Raw genomic sequence first — 16,223 nt, 5'->3', positions numbered from 1 at the left:
GTTGGGTCTGTCTCGCTGCCTGCCTGCTGCCTCTGAGGCCAAACTCAGGGCACTAAAATCTCAGTTTTCACTTGACGTGGAAAAAAGACACAGGCTTCAGTCTGTCAGTCTGTCAGTCGAGCTTAATAAGCGAGGATAAATAGTTAACAACCCAGAAAGCTCATATTCGATGATATTCCTTTCTTTCAAGTATTAAAAAAACGTTGTTTTCATTTAGTTACAACAAAGCAGGACGTGATTGGTCTGTGATATGAAATGTGTTTAACGCTTCAGGAAGCCTGGACGGGGCGCTGTGATTGGACGGGGCGCCTGTCAATCACGGCGCAGGGGAAGGTTAGGTAGCGCTGTCCCGCCCCCTGCACTCTGCCAGTGTAGCAGCTAGCAGCTCAGCAAATGTTAATTTAGATGCACACATTGAATGAAAGTCAGTGTAGAAGGCTGTGGCCAGCTGAGAATATCTGCACACAGCAAAGTTATCCTCCAGTGTAGGTTGTAGGCACCTGGCGAGTCAGTTTCAGCAGCATACACATTGGCAGAAGGCAGGTTGGAGATATTTGTGGAAGGGGAAGGTAAGAGACATTTGCATTGCCGTAGCCGGGCTCTCATTCACCAAGTATTTCTGGTTAGACAGGTAGGTTGGCTAGCTAGCCCAGCTAACTAACCAATGTTGCCAATTTCTCGTTGTGTTTTAGTGTTTGCCTACTAGCTACAAATGATGTATGTCATAAACGTTTGAGCCAGACTTGTTTGTAATCTCAGTGTCATTTTCCGGGACTGAGGGCTTTTGTGCAAACGCTTCTGCCGGTACTGGTCCTGTTAGCATACTGGCTAACTCACAGATATCACGTTTCATGTCATCCGGACAAGCTGGCTAGCTCTTGTGCGGTTAATGTCACATGTGGGAGGGCTGCTTCGATACAACAACTGAGTTTGTGCCGCATGCAAGCAGTTACCGACGCTGGCTGTCTCTGTGTCCAGGAGCAGGCTGTGTGAGGCAATGCAGCGGGTCACGGCGCAGCTCGTCGCCGGGCTGCTCGCAGCGGTGCTGTCGCTGCTGTCCGAGCAGTGTTGGGCGGACGGCGGGGGCCCCAGCGTCGCTGAGCGGGTTATCTGGGCTGTAAATGCCGGGGGCGAAGCGCACACAGACATGCACGGTATTCACTTCAAAAAGGACCCGTTGGAAGGGAAAATTGGCAAAGGTGAGTTATCAGCGGTTAATTGCGAATATGTGTGAGTGTGCTTTGCTGGGCTTCACCTGCAAGGTGCTGCTTGGAGTGACATTGCGAAGGTAAAAGGTGTTGCTCAGTGTAACAGACATTTCCTGCAGAAACCCCTGCATGGTCCTGCTTCCGCAAGTCACTACAAACTAATGAGGAGTCAGCATTGAGGGCTACAGCCCCGCCCCTCTCAACATGGAGAGGAAGCAGGTATTCATAGATCAGAGCAGGATCTCACCAGGTCATGCGAATCCTAAGAGCTTCAGTTAAAAGCAGCTGGACTTTCTCTTTTTTGGTTCTTAGGTTCTAACCCTAACCCTAATCCAACAGTCTTCTTCAGTTCTGAACTGGCTCTTCGAAGTGTTGCATGAGATAATTGTTCTGACACAGTCTGAATCATGGCTAGAGCCTGGTATCAAAATGTAGGTAAAGGAGACCTTTCATTTGAGCTAACTTCTTTGACCAACCACTTTTCCCAAATGGTGATGTGATACTTGAAAGTTTAACCAAAATTCATGTCTTAAAAGTTGTCTTTGGAGAATTTTCAGGAAATGGATAACACGTCCAAGATACCAATGCTTGCTTCTGTCATTCTGTCATAGATATTAAACTGGTGCAGTTTTGCAATTAAAACTATGATACAAGATTATTATTTTTTGTCTTGTATTATGACTTCTGGATGTAAAATTGATTTGATTACATTTTTTAACAGAGCTCAAATGTGTTTTACAGCACTGATAATTTCCTGTAGCTACCTTCTGTAATTACAAAGTAATGAGGAAATGCTTGGAGAAAAAAAAATCACACAAATTACAAAGTGCAAAATTTGACCCATTCCTATGTACTTCAAGGGCCTGTAACTTGTAAAATATACATCGTATTAAGGTTAATTTTTGCACCACTTCATTAAAAATCTTAAAGTTATTGTACATAAAACCCAGCTGACTGTTAAGGGTTCAGGTGGCAGGCAGTGATGTATTTCTTTAATAAAATGACCCTGAAGCTCTTAGGATCAGGTATTCTTATGATCAGACTGACTGCAGAGAGTCATTCTTGGCTCCTTTCATGAGCCAGGGATACTGTTATTGCAAGCTTGAGGGATCACAGTGTGGTAACTTGGTATTTGAGTCAGAATAGCACAGTATTACACTGAGTGCAAGAAAAGGTCATGGGTTGTGCAATGTGGTGCTCTGCTTGACTTAAACCATAAGTTTTCCAGTATTGCTGCTATTAAGGAGGTCTTGTGAGCAAAGTGCACACTGAGCCTGATGTTATTCTCCTTTGTAGCATCTGATTATGGGGTGCGTCTGCCAATACTGCGCTCCAGTCCAGAGGACCAGATTCTGTACCAGACAGAGCGCTACAATGAAGACACTTTTGGATATGATATTCCCATTCGTGAGGAAGGAGACTATATACTAGTTATGAAGTATGCAGAGGTTTACTTTGCTCAGTCACAGCAAAAGGTATGAAAATCAATGGATCAGACATAAGATGTTAAATCATGTGTGTATTAAAGTGATCATTTTTGTCTTCAGAGTTTGGATGGAAAATCAATGCATTAAGCTCATCTTTTTAAAGTTTTTCTATATGCAGACTTTTTGTGGGCTTGTATTGTTTTTTTCCTAGCTCTTGTGTAGTGTGTAAAGGATGTCATATTTACACCTTTTGCATTTTCAGTGCTCATTTCCCTATTCAAATGGCATTCATACAGTATGACATAAGTTGTCTGAATATCAGTGCACGTTATAAATATCATCAATGTGAGGATGTGTTTGTGAGCTGTTAATTATTACTAACTTGGAAATATGTTTCTAGGTGTTTGACGTCCGTCTAAACGGCCATATGGTGGTAAAGGACCTGGATATCTTTGAGCGAGTGGGTCACAGTACAGCTCATGATGAGATAGTGCCCTTTTCTATTAGACGAGGCAAGCTGAGTGTGCAAGGAGAGGTGTCCACTTTTAATGGCAAGCTCACTGTGGAGTTTGTAAAGGTGAGTTGTGTTTATTTGAATTATCTGAGCAATTTCTGTAGGTGGCTGGTCAGTGAAAAGGGGTTGTCAGCTTGCTTATTTTGCCAGACAAATCTACCTTGAATTGTGAGGTGGCACAGATACAATATAAACATTGTGAAAAACTTGAGTTTTAATTATTTTCTTTGTTAAATATAAAGAGCTTGTAATAATGACATGTGTACATTATGACACATAAGTACCAAAAAGCATATTCCAATACTCTAATAAATGTCCTGGCTGTTTCATATTATTACTTCAAGATTACCAGAGGTTAGGAGAATAGATAATATACAGGTAACGTTGCTTTATATTTAAAGAACTTAATTTTAAGAGAGTATAGGCATAAATATAAATCAATGCATCCTAATGTTAAGAACACAACTAATCACAAGATTTAAAGCACAAGTTGGGCATTTTGGGAAAGAATAATGTTCTCGTTCCTGCTTATAGATGAGCAGATTGATACCTCCTCCTTATCTATCTGTTGAAGTTCCTTTTCAGTTATTGATTGAAACCAAAAACCCATCTCTTTGACTCTAAGTTACATATTAATGAAAATCCAGGATGTCAGTTAAAATCATTCCTTGCTCTCTTATCATGGCCTTGATGCACTGCAGCTCAGCACAGCAGCTTACCTACAACTTTGCTCAAACACTGTAAAGCTAATCTACGCTACACAAGGACGTGTTGTGATGTGTAGCTGTCCAGGCTCTGTCCACTGCTTACCCACACCTGGAGTACTGACATACCACATCAATGTATTACGCATTGCATTTTTAAAATTATTTTAAAACAAAAATTTGTTTCATAAAATGTTCGGCTGGTCCCTTTAATATTCCGATTTGAGCCGAGTAGAGAAATTGCCATCACGACCTGTTTGGTAAAGTGACACAGGAAATATGTGTAGAACTGACAGCACATTTATGATTTATGATGAAAATGAAGTCCGTCTCTGAAAGGGTCTTTACACAGCCAGTAGTGTGTGACCTGTGCAGGTGATAGACAATAGTCTCCTGTCTGGGCGGCCTTTATCATGTTTGTTTACTTGTCATGTTCAGCAGAATTTGACTTTGCTCTCATTAAACCATTACGTCAGTCATTAAGAAATAAATAAATTTTAAAAAGTGCTATTAATATTCCTGTTGTTATGGATATTATTTCTGCTTAGTGTTACTCAGGAAATGATGGTCCATATGGCTGCTAGACCAAGAAAAATTTGACTCTTAGGTTAGTACAGAGCAAATTAGACAGTCTTCTATTCTAAGCCTAATGAGTGAACCACCAGGCTCACCCTGAACTAAGACCTGTGTAACAATCACTTATACGTGCTAACTAATTGTGTTAGTAGCGTACCCAAACAGCAAAGCACAACTTTTTACCTTCAGCAGGGTTAATGTAGCCATTAAGAAGTCATTACTTCCCAATGTTCTCTGGGTTCACCTCTTGGCTGTCATTAGCCTCCATCTCTCCCTGCTGGTGGGATGGGTTGCCATCAGTACTGACGTTTGGCAGTGTGGGTGGAAGAATGCCAGGTGAAAGATCCCTGGTGACCCCACAAACTCAGCTTTCCTGGCCACCATTCATCCCTTGAAACAGATTTGTCTGCCCACAATATATCTTCAACTTAATCCCTTAGTCTCTGTAAGCACTCCTAAGGTGGTCCTCCTCATCAGTGTTTTCTTTCCTTTTGAATAATTCAAACTGTGCATCTTTAACTATGTTTTTTTTTTTTTTTTATCTTGCTTTGAATATTTTTAATGTTTCTGTCAGTAGTGGGAGTGACAAGTTTTCTGATGGAGAGAACACAGGCTTTTGAAGCAGTGGTACAGGCAGGACCAGTTTTGAGATTGAAAATTAGGTTTAATTTATCCAGCAATCATAGAAAATTAGTGCTGTTTAAAACAATCAAGAACTAAACAACTTTGTGCATTAGGTACATTCAGACTCCTATCTGTGTAACCAGCCCTGTGGTGGCTGTTTAGGTTAGATGGATCATTCGGTCCCCTGATTCTTAAAAAGCTATGCAGGCCATGATTGTATCTCCCAAATCTAATAAAAATGGCCTCTTACCTATTGCTGTCTTTGTGGTCAGAGCAGTAATTCTTTCACTTCTCTATTACACTAAACATGTATTCCCATGGCCATGTAGCAGCGACGCTGTTAGTAATTTGATTTCAGTGATTCCCCTTCACATTATCCTTCATCAACGCTGTACTTTACTACATACGGAAGAGGCGTAGGAGACGGGCTCTGTGTCGAGCCAGTGCCTCAAAATGTGGCCTTGCAGAACAAACCATGTGCCCTTCATGCTCATTGATACAAGAGAGGAAATAGAGATAAGCATATTTAGGGGTTTCTGGTGCAAACCAGGTGTTTGCTAATGTGTTTACTCTGGTACCTTACTGCTCTGCTGTAGTGCAGAATTTTATATGTAGACATATGTATAAGTTATTTAAATCTGCAAACGACATTATCTATCCGTTGGCTTTAATCCATCCTAAGCAGAGCTCATTCATATTCAAGTCCAGCCACTGCTGTTCCTGTCTGTATGCAAATGGCTGATCATTGTAGAATATTTCACTTTACCTTTGGTTGAGTTTTTTTTGTTTGTTTTTTTAAATTCAAGTCAGCCAGATCAAATTCATCTGCTACAAAGCTTACCAACATGCCTTTGTTATTATCAGGAAATATTTCTACAATGCCCTAAAATAAATGTGTTTAAGTGTTATTTCCACAGAATGCCTTTCAAGTAGAATCATCATGTCAGTGTTCATTTGGCGCATACTTAATCTTGTTTGCACCTTTATACTCGGTCAGAGATCCTGTTAAATTCAGCACCTACTCACAAATATTGATCAAATCGCTGCAAGCCATAGCAAAAAAAAAAAAAAAAAATCTGTGTTCTTTTTTTCCCTCTGTAAATACAAATAGTATTGCTTTAAGCTGTGGGCTCTAACAATGAACACTATTGGCTTGTTAGTAGGTTTATAGAACATGTGACTGTAGGCTAAATTTGTATGGTGGCATACTTCAGAAAAGTTTCTGCAGTGACTTTTTTTTGTAGATCACTGGCCCTCTTTGCTTTTCCTCTCTGAAAAGATACAAATGGGACACACTGTCTGCTCTTTTTGCAAATGGAAAAGTGTTGTTACTTGTTTGGCTGAAATCCAGCTGCATCAAATGTTGATTCTCTCATCTTTTATTCATACAGTGCGATAAATTTAGATTTTAAAAAAATGGAGAAAAGCATTTAACAATTGTTTTTGTGTCAACTTGTGTATCATACTAAGATAACAGAGCTCCAATCAGTTGAAAGTAAAAATGATGGTGGAGGATTTTAGAAACTGGGTTTATCTTTATTCCTGTGTGGCATTAAACACATTTTGTTCACAAAGGCTCAGTGTTCCTTAGCTTACATTTGGCACTGATGCAACTGCTGTTTCACTGATCTGTTCTTTTTTCAGGGTTATTATGACAACCCCAAGGTCTGTGCTCTCTATGTAATGAAGGGGACATTAGAAGGTGAGTCCTGAGATTGCAAGTGTACTCCTCAGCATTTTAAAGCAAAGCTAAGTAGATTTGAATGTTTAAGTTGTAGACACGGTTGTAGCAATGTTCTGTACAACTTGTTTTTCCAGACTATTTATGTATCTGTTTTTTTGATGTGATTTGGACTAACATCACCCATCCAAACTTTCACTTCTCACTTATCAGATGTACCAAAACTTCAGCCTCACCCAGGCATAGATGAGAGGAAGGTTGAGGAGGAGGAGGAAGAAGAGGAAGATAGTGAAGGAGGCGAAGAAGGCGGCAAGAAAAAGGTTCCAACAGGTTCCAAGTACAGGGTCCAGTCCGGCCCGCGAACACCAAACCCATACGCAGCCGACAACAGCAGCCTAATGTTTCCCATCCTCGTTGCGTTCGGGGTGTTCATCCCCACACTGTTCTGCCTCTGCCGGCTGTGAGCTGAAACCGTCGGTGGAGGAGACGTCAGGAGGATAAGATGGACGTGGGCCTAATGAAGAGAGAAGGGGAGGGAGGGGGGATGGGGGAGGGGAGGTCAAGGTGGCAGCAGCAGCACAGGTAAAAAGCAAACACACAGGAGAGAGCCGAAGACTTGGAGAAAATCAGGACGACACAAAGAGACAATAACTTTTAGGGAAGCCACTGCGAGGTGAAGCAAACGCTGCTGTCGATATAGTACCATCGAGTGAAGAACAGGAGATGTAGGAAGTGTATGCTGTGCGCTTCTTTGTGAATGTGTTTTGCATCCACCTCTGCTGACCCGTTTGAACAATGTTAGTCATTTCCACTCAGAGGCTGGGCAAGATTTACAGACGCCAGTCTTCATGGATTGAAACCACATTTGCGCAGCTAAGGGATGCTCAGGAGTGATTGGTCTGGGCCCATTTTGTAAAGTAAAAGCATTGTTTTGTACTGGGTGTAGCCAGGAAGCACACTCTGTTTAACACTCCTGCTCAGCATCTGGTCAGACATGTTACCTTAAAATTGGAAATGGTGCTGCCTAGAAATTGGTTGAATAGAATAGAAACCATGAATCAGACGGTTAGTCCTTTTGTTGATGTGCCATCATCTACTTGTCACAAGATGCTTAAAGAAGGAGGAAATTAGTGTTGATCCAGCTCTGCCGCTGGTGGGCTCATTTGCTGTCTAAGTCAGCTTGCCTTTACATAAACATAGGTTGGGTTTCACAAATCTGTCAGTGACGTGTGGTCATGCGTAATAGACATCTTTGGCTTTGTTCCACCAAATACTGATTCAGGGCCATTCAAGTGTCCTCTGCAGCGATCACAAATTGAAAGTCCTTGTAGAATTTTTTTCCAAGGATGGATCCATTTTAATATTGACACACTGAACCTTTAACAGAACAGTTTCTTTCAGTAAGGGACACAACAGTTGTATTTAGTGAGAGGCAAAGTTTATGCTGTGAAATGCTTACGCTCCAGTGAGTCAGGATCATTACGTCACTGTATTTTATGTAATCTCTGCCTTTTTTTCTATTCATTCACTCATGATGCATGCCTGCCTTTTTGTTTCACCAAAGAATGTCTTTTTTTTAATTATTTTGTTAGAAAAACGGAAAACTTGGTGGCCTGTTAAATTTGATTCGATTCTGTGTTGTCCTCTGTGGTTAGCAGTTAAACTGAGCGTACAGCATATCTTCATCTAAAATTGATAAAGACAAGTGACTAAGTCGAGGAGTTTCTCCACTTTTTACATCAGTGTCTAAAACGGGGGTTAAGTTGGCATACTTTTGTTTGTTTGTTTGTGTTTCGTCAGAAATTAGTGTCTTTGATTTAACAGCAGAATACTGTGTTGACTCTGATGAGCCATAACTTCCAATCTTAAACCGAGAGAACCGGCCGCTGCACCTCAATGTTAATGTAATAAACTAATCTGTGCCAGTCAATGCACTCGTTTTATACATCATTCAGCAAGTTCGTCCACCTGCCATAAGAGGTGAGAAAGCACAACATTAGTGTAGGTAGAAAATTCGATGTTTACCAGATGTTCTACATCATTCAAGTCTCCACATTGTGTCAGCCTTTTTAGTTCCGTTGTCTTAAATCTTTTCAGTGTGGGCTGTACTGTTTCGTCCATTCAGTGTGAACTTTCAGTGCAATTAAGCTACATGTTCTGCTCCTTGAATTGAACGAGGGACAAAATGTATTCTTTGAGCCTTTTTTTTTCCTTCTACATGGCCATGTTATCAGAGTCTTTGGACCATGATATTCTTTTTAGCTTTCCATGCAGGCTGAAAAGCAGCTTTGTTCTTCAGTTTTGGTGAAGTTGTTGTGAACCCTCCTATTTATGTATCTAGTTACCTCCCTTAAGTGCTTAGCTCTACTCCAAGGACGATTTTGTAACTTTGCCTGTTTCACTAATGCGTCTTAAATGCCCTCCCTCCCCCTACTCCCCCTTCCCCCTCACCAGTACTGCTGTTGCCATAAGCAGTGCTTGGAAAACGATTAATAATTCAGGTGTTGTGGATCCTTCCTCACTCCTTGATTCTCCTTCCCATTTTGATTGATGGTGGGCAAGAAGTTTGTGCCAGAAAATATTTGGTCAGTTGTTGGCAGTTCTGGATAATTTTTATGTTTTGGGTTTTTTTTTTCCTTTCCTTTCTTTCCTTTTTTTGTTTGTTTGTTGTAAACTCAACTCACATTTAAGACATATGAGCACCTTTCTTTCCTCTGAAAAGATGCAAAAAGTTCATTTAATTCAGCACCAAAGCCACCGTGTTCTGTTCCTCCGTAAGTCTACACAGTCGCGTGTGTATATAAAGGTACAAGATCACACTTTTTATCGTGTGACAGCTGTTCTGTTCTCATCAGTTTTGTGTCGTAGCTGAGGTGATAGGGTTTTTAAATTTTCTCGTGAGGAAGACTTTGTGGCCTTTCTTCTGGGGAGGAACGGTTGTTGGTACAGAGTATAAGTAAAAAAAAAATTTAACGGGCAGCCAGATGAACTGACTGTCAGAACGTCAAATAGATGAGATTATATCTGAAAATATGGGATCTTCCATTCTACTATATGTAATTTAAATCAGAGTGGGGCTGACCTGGAGATATTTTATAATACGCTTGGATTTGTTTGAATTTTTTCCTCAGGATCTGTTTTATTTTGAGTTTTTAAAACGTGATATTTTATTGGTGTGACATTTTGCACTGCCTCATGTATTTTTAAATGTCGGTTTTTTGTGTGTTTGTCTTTGTTGCCTTGACTTATTGAATACATTGTGCTTTACCATCATTCGCCTTGAGGTTGCTCTTTTGTTGGCTTATATCAAAAAAAAATTGCCTCGTTTTTTGTTTTTTTCTTCTTCTTTTCTGTTAAACACTTTTCAGGGCTAGATTTTCATTCCACGCAAACAGCTGTAGTTAGGAATAAGATACACAATGAAATCTTATTTCCACTAATTCAGTGGAATTAATATGTCTTGGGTCTGTTATTAACCTCAACTTTTCTAGGAGCAAAGCCAATCAAGAAAAGTGTATAAAACGTTTATGTCCACAGCTTGTTTCAAACAGTCTTATCCCTCCTTTTTAGACCTGTTGTTGTTGTTGTTGTCAGTACACCTCACACTTGAATGAACTGGAGTGGAATGAAGATCTGCTCTCAGTGTTTGTTTGTTTGTTTTTTTCCTACATGAGAACCAAAGAATTGCTGTCATTCCATCCAAATTCTTAAACACAGTGTCCCAGTGGGATGCTAGCGGTTCCTCATTTCTGTCACCCATTTTATTTTCACCTGGTCAACCAGTGAAATAAACCAGGGGAAACAAACAATTCATGTCTTGTCAGCAAATTTCTAATTCTCCTGCCATGAACCCAATCTTCTTAAAAATGTCAACCTGAAAAAGTCTTTTGAATCGCTCTGTAATTAATGTAGATTTGTTTTCAGCATGTTGCTATTTTTTTTTTTTCTTTCTCTTCTTCAAAGCAACTCAACATGTGAGATTAATTTAAACGAATTTGAACAGCGAAACATCAGCCAACTTGTCCCATCGTCCAGGCAGCAGGCCGCCAACAACAAGGTCTGCCGCCGTTAACGCAGTGTGGATGTGTGAGACAGTGAGTGTGTGCGCAATATGAGTCCTACCTTATAGATACACATGTGTTGGATAAATACATGCTCTTCTGAGGGCTGTAGGCAGCAGCAGGTGGACTGAGAAATGTATTTGAGACCCCTGATCTTCTGACTCAGATGCAGATATCTGCAAAATGGGAAATGCTGAAAAATGCTGTCTCTTTTTAATAAATGTGCTATTTTATCAGAACGTGTCGCTGCTGTTTTTCTGACTCCCAACACCCCGAGTTGCTGCTTTGAGGTCATTTGGTATTTAACAGTAGTCTTGTGCTAAATTGAGTTAAATTTGTCTTATGACTAGTATCCTGCCTGTAAATCCACAACATCAGAAGTTGGGAATGTTTGGAAACATGTAGCTTTGTGAATGCCTAAATACTTTAAAACTCTACCTGTTAAATCATACATCCTGACGAGTCGCGGTGAGGGGATGTAAGTACATTTACCCAAGTATTATACAATTTTGATGTACAGCATAAAACAGTTCAATGTCACAAATGTCAAATGATTCAAGTAATTGAATACACAAAAAACAGCATTTGCTTTTATGTTAGATTAAAGACTAACGTTTAGATTTACTGTATTAAAAATACAGGTTCCACACTAGGAACTCTAACGAAAGTTAGTGATCTTTCATCCCTGAGATTCAGTTTTTTAAAGAATACTTATACATCAAACTTTATTTCTGATAACAGAATCAATCAATCAAATGTCGTCTAGCTCTATCTCCCTCTTAAAAATATCCCAAAGGTGTTTGACTGGATTCAAGTCGGGTGACCTACATGGCCAGGTTATAGGTTTTACTTCCTTAGAAGCTCTTGTATAATTTTTGACAGTGTGCTTCAAATTGTTACCGTGCTGGAATATTTCTCTTCTGTCAAACTTCTGTGGACTGGGAGCCACTGTGTCAGCTAGTAGTTTAGTATATCCATGGACATCCATGGTGTCATCTGTCAGTTCAACACCTCCTCAGCTACCATCACACTCCCACGCTTGTGCTTCTCTGTTGGGACTATGCATTCACTGTGGTAGTCCTGGCCTGGTTCATGCTAAACATACTGGACCTCAAATGAGCCAAACAAATTCAATTTGGTCTCATATGGCCAAAGAACGTGCTCCCAGTATCAATCAGGATTCTTTTCATGTTTTTAGCAGTTTTGTTTTGCAGTTTTGTGCCAAAGAGCCATCAAGGATTTTGTTCTTGGACATCTTCCGATGTCATGCAGCATCCTTCACACTATCGCTGTCACAGAAACTCTTGATTTCCTCTGATAACGCCTCTGCTTAGTATGAAGCATTGTTTTCAGAGCTAGAGCGTGCAAGTAGCACAATGTCCCTGGTATCATTTTAGGAAGTCTGCCACTGCAGCTGTAGTTAATGATACCATGATTTGTTTTTTACTTCCTGATTACTGCTGCAGGTGTGTTTTCATAGATTTTTAGTTGACCACCATTCTTCCTTCTTCCTTTTCCATATGTTTAGGGTCCGGAAATCAGGTTCTTTAGTTCCTCTTTTCAATGTGGAGTAATGCAGACATACAGTCACAGCCCATAGGTCCAAAAGTGAAGACATTCACAACTCATTTTAGAACTATGCTCAGGCAATTGGGCTATTTAGAAGCATACTCAATGCTGTATGTGGATGTATTAAGTAATCACAGGTTTTCTAACCTGTCTGTCAGTGATCACGGGTGTAATACCTTTTGTTGCATTGAATTGAAACCTTTTTTTGCAGGTATTTTCATTGCAGCCTTTCTAGAGTATCTGTTTTTGATTGTTCAAAAGATGAAATACTCTACTTATCAACTTAAAAACAATCCAGTTATTGAGAGGTAATACAATTTTGCATCATTTGACGTTTAAATGATACTGCATGGGGTTTTATTGACTTCTGTTGTGTACTGTACTTGTACTTTACTTAAGTATTTCCATGTTAAGCTACTTTCTACTGCAACCTCACTATATTTTGAAGCCAAACACCGGACTTTATATTTCTCCACATTTAATTTAAAGCTGTAGTTGGTAGTTAGTTTTGCACATTCAGATTATTATAATAAAAATAAATAGACTGATACATTATGCTATTTTATTGTAGACTGAACTACCCAACAGTATGTAAAGCAATACAAATTCACTACAATCTTAACATCAATAAATAATATATATATCTGCTTTTACTCTAATACTTGAAATATATTCTGACACTAATACTTCTGTACTTTTAGTGATATGATTTTTTATGTGGGACATTTACTTGTAACAGTGTTTCTACTGTATTTTTCACTACTTAAGTACAGGATCAAAGTACTTCTTTCACTGTTGCAGTGTGGTCATAGCTATGTTCAGCATGTTCACAACACATGTGCAAGCCCTTTGTTTGTCCAGGTGTTGTTTTTTCCACCTTTTCCCACCAACTGTGACAACTTCTTTAAACAGAAGCACATAACTTAAATGTGCTGTGTGTCTAAAAGAGGAACACAGCTGAACAAAGTAGACTGAACTACATCTAATCACTCTGGAGGCCACACATGAGCCATTGTTAGATTGAGTTTTAATAACCAAAGAATAAACACAATAAACTTACAGTATGTTATATATACAATTTACACATTAATATAGGGTTTGCAAAAACATTTATAAATAATAGACTTTACATTGAAGTGCATCTTTTTTTTTCTTTTTTTCTCTTTTAAGTTTTGAGACAGCTATCTGTCTTTTCAGTTCGACTGAGCAGATAAAATGTTTCTATGCAGGACACAGTCAAGTCTGGACTTCGGTTTCATCTGTGGTACAGGGCCACAAAAGGCATGTGAAACAGGTGAACACCGCCAGCTCCACAGGAAACCTCCGATCCGGCCTGACTGCAGCTCAGAATCAAGCCGAGGTCCAGAGCAGGCAGCGTGTTGGCAACCCCATCCTCCTGCTCATCATTGTCTGAGTGCTTCGGAGCTGCTGAAGAGGGCTTTTCACCTGTGGGATCCCCACTGGAGAAAAATGACCCTCGTCGAATGTTTACCAAGCTGGCACCCTGTCTGGCACCACCCGCCACCTCCTGCAGAGTCTGGAAAAGGAACAGCAGATCCACTTTCAGCTCCACCAGGTCACCCCGCGACACCACATTGAACCTGAAGGTAGCAAGAGACAACTGGGTTACAACCAGGACTGAAACTCCCAAAGACCATCAGTTTATCATGATCTTTGTGTCCAAAGACACCAAAGAGGAATTTGTGTTCGAAGAAGTGAATCTCATATGGAAGGACAAGTTTGTACCTTGTAGGAAGGTTGTGCTTCACCATGGATGGAAGCAGTGGGCGGATGTCCAGATGTTGTGGGTTGGAAAGCTGAAGGTGAAGCTCGGCTTTTCTAATTGTCAATGATAAAATCTCCCTGGTGAGGATAAACTCCATATCTCTACCTGGTTAGGAGGAGAAGAAGGGTCTGTCAGAATCACGTAGCATCACATCCAGTCATATCAGATTCAGTTCTGATAAAAACCAGGGATAGCAGTTGAATCTTCACTGCAGAGGTGATGTTTTCACTCCCAATGCCTTGCTAATCTGTCAGCAGGATACCTCAACCATCCTTGGAGGGGACATTAAGCCAGCTAAGACTCATTTGTATGCAGATAACACAGTCTTCTACACAGCTGCATTAATTGAGCCATTAACATCCCCCCAAACTGCTTTTCAGCCTTCAATTCTGCTCAGAAAAACAGCTTGTGACATTTGCCAGAGGACAATCCTGCACAGTGTCATTCAGCACTATGTATGTTTTGTATGTGGCTGCTAAATGTGGTCTCTCAAGAATCTGATCTATCTTTCTTTTGCCTAATTGTGTACTCATGTATGCTCATATTCTCTAACTTTTATCTGAATGGGCTTATTATATGGGCATATTACATGTATCTTGTAGAACAGCTGCGGCTACCTGCCCATTTTGTGTCAACCACTTTGGAAGAACCTTCAAGAAGGTCTTCCTCAGGAGTTTTAAAAGAGTATCAATTTGATGATTAAAGTAAAAACATTTTTTGAGCAAAGTTTCTATTTTTCTGGACTTAAAATCACGTGAGTATCCCATACAGCTTTTCATGGTGGACATTTCTTGATTCCAAATCTAATGAGCAGGATCAAGGGACAATTCAACCTAAATGTTAACCAGCCAATGGCAACAAGCTGAACAATGTTACACTATTGTGAGAGGCCTGTGCCCTCAGAGCTTCTCACTGGCTGATGTTCATAGTGAGGATTGCTTCGGTTACAAAACAGCTCCATGTTACACTGAGATCTATTTATTAGAGTTAACCGCAGTGAAAATCAGCCCGACCTTCACTTTTTCTGATTGAGCTCTGCAGCCTCAACCACAAAGAGCACAACCAACCCAACCCATTCAAAGTTTTACAGCAAAAGTTTCCTATGGCATGTGTTTTTGCTGGATCTGTCTTACCTGCTCTCAAGCGACCTTGAATCCCTTTAACGCTCCTGCATTTCATTCCTTCTTGACAGCAGCGATAAAGCCGCCGCACAAAGCTGAAAAGAAATTTTCCTGGAAAAATTAAACCCCGCGAGGATCCAGGTGAAAACGGCCGAACATGGAGCTGAAACAATGTTCCGTTATCACCGGGAGCTTGTTGCGTGTTTTCCTGCCAATGTGTCGCAAAATCTGCGCACCGCTCCCGGTGCGTCTCCGCGGCCCTCGACCGCCTCGACGTGTCAGTGCGTAAAGTTGGTTCGGGAGATTCATGTGCAGTTTTGGACGACTGTGACAGAAATCCATGCGTGTCCACTGCGCGACCAAATACTCCAAAATTACTCGTCATCACTGTGATGAAAAGTGAAACAATCCAAACGGAGCTTGAGGAGGCCATGGTGTAATCCAACTCTCGGCCGTTGGTCCTTTAAGCAGCCTCACCGTAATGCCAGCTCTCCAAACTTTGCATTCGCCGAGTTTGATGTGCGGGTTATATACCTCTCTGACAATGGGTACAACTAACCACTTACAATTTGAATTCTGACCCTCTTCTCAGTCCCTGCCCCTCTTTTTGTCCGTGCCCCTAACCACCCATTTGACCCCCACTGTTTTCTTTCAATGCGCTTGCATAATGAGGCGCCCCGAAGAGCGCAGACCCGTCCATTCACATTCAGCTACTTAGCTAATGACTCTAATTACTCCATGATTAGATCATCAAGAACAATCTGATTTACAACACGTACGGCACAGAAACATGGGTGCAGAACATGAATAATGATATTTTGCAAGCATGCGTTTGGCCTTAACAGCGTTACGTTCGCACTTCTTCAGGTCATTTTAGAGCGAAGCGTTAAATCGAAGGTGAAAAACAAAGACAGCCGGATTGTGAGGGTCACATGCAAGCCTCTGATTGCCC

General features: G+C 40.7%; 2 protein-coding genes across 2 annotated transcripts; one reads left to right on the top strand and one right to left on the bottom strand.

Moving 5' to 3' along the window:
* The first annotated feature begins 372 nt into the window (after positions 1–372).
* mlec (malectin) lies at positions 373–11,034 on the top strand. Its single transcript, XM_008276670.1, has 6 exons — positions 373–569; positions 979–1,199; positions 2,505–2,683; positions 3,036–3,212; positions 6,698–6,755; positions 6,948–11,034. The coding sequence occupies exons 2-6, from the start codon at positions 998–1,000 to the stop codon at positions 7,196–7,198; spliced, it is 867 nt and encodes a 288-aa protein (XP_008274892.1). The 5' UTR covers positions 373–569; positions 979–997; the 3' UTR covers positions 7,199–11,034.
* A 2,378-nt stretch (positions 11,035–13,412) lies between these two features.
* LOC103353653 (uncharacterized) lies at positions 13,413–15,704 on the bottom strand. Its single transcript, XM_008276741.1, has 3 exons — positions 15,284–15,704; positions 14,111–14,255; positions 13,413–13,965 (listed from the first exon to the last, which is right to left on the bottom strand). Exons 1-3 carry the CDS (start codon positions 15,702–15,704, stop codon positions 13,620–13,622), a joined length of 912 nt encoding a protein of 303 aa, XP_008274963.1. The 3' UTR covers positions 13,413–13,619.
* Between the last annotated feature and the right edge of the window lie 519 nt (positions 15,705–16,223).

Source organism: Stegastes partitus, unplaced genomic scaffold (genome assembly GCF_000690725.1).
Source record: "Stegastes partitus isolate 25-593 unplaced genomic scaffold, Stegastes_partitus-1.0.2 Scaffold79, whole genome shotgun sequence".
NCBI lineage: Eukaryota > Metazoa > Chordata > Actinopteri > Pomacentridae > Stegastes > Stegastes partitus.
Note: the sequence above shows the minus strand (reverse complement) of the source record. Positions and strands in the feature narration are given on the sequence as shown.

Coding starts and splice junctions, on each gene's coding strand:
- mlec (XM_008276670.1), top strand. CDS start 998: ATGCAGCGGGTCACGGCGCAGCTCGTCGCCGGGCTGCTCGCAGCGGTG. Junction 2,684..3,035: donor TTGCTCAGTCACAGCAAAAG/GTATGAAAATCA, acceptor ATATGTTTCTAG/GTGTTTGACGTCCGTCTAAA. Junction 6,756..6,947: donor AATGAAGGGGACATTAGAAG/GTGAGTCCTGAG, acceptor CTCACTTATCAG/ATGTACCAAAACTTCAGCCT.
- LOC103353653 (XM_008276741.1), bottom strand. CDS start 15,704: ATGGCCTCCTCAAGCTCCGTTTGGATTGTTTCACTTTTCATCACAGTG. Junction 14,256..15,283: donor TCAAGGTCGCTTGAGAGCAG/GTAAGACAGATC, acceptor CCTCCTAACCAG/GTAGAGATATGGAGTTTATC. Junction 13,966..14,110: donor AAGCACAACCTTCCTACAAG/GTACAAACTTGT, acceptor TGCTACCTTCAG/GTTCAATGTGGTGTCGCGGG.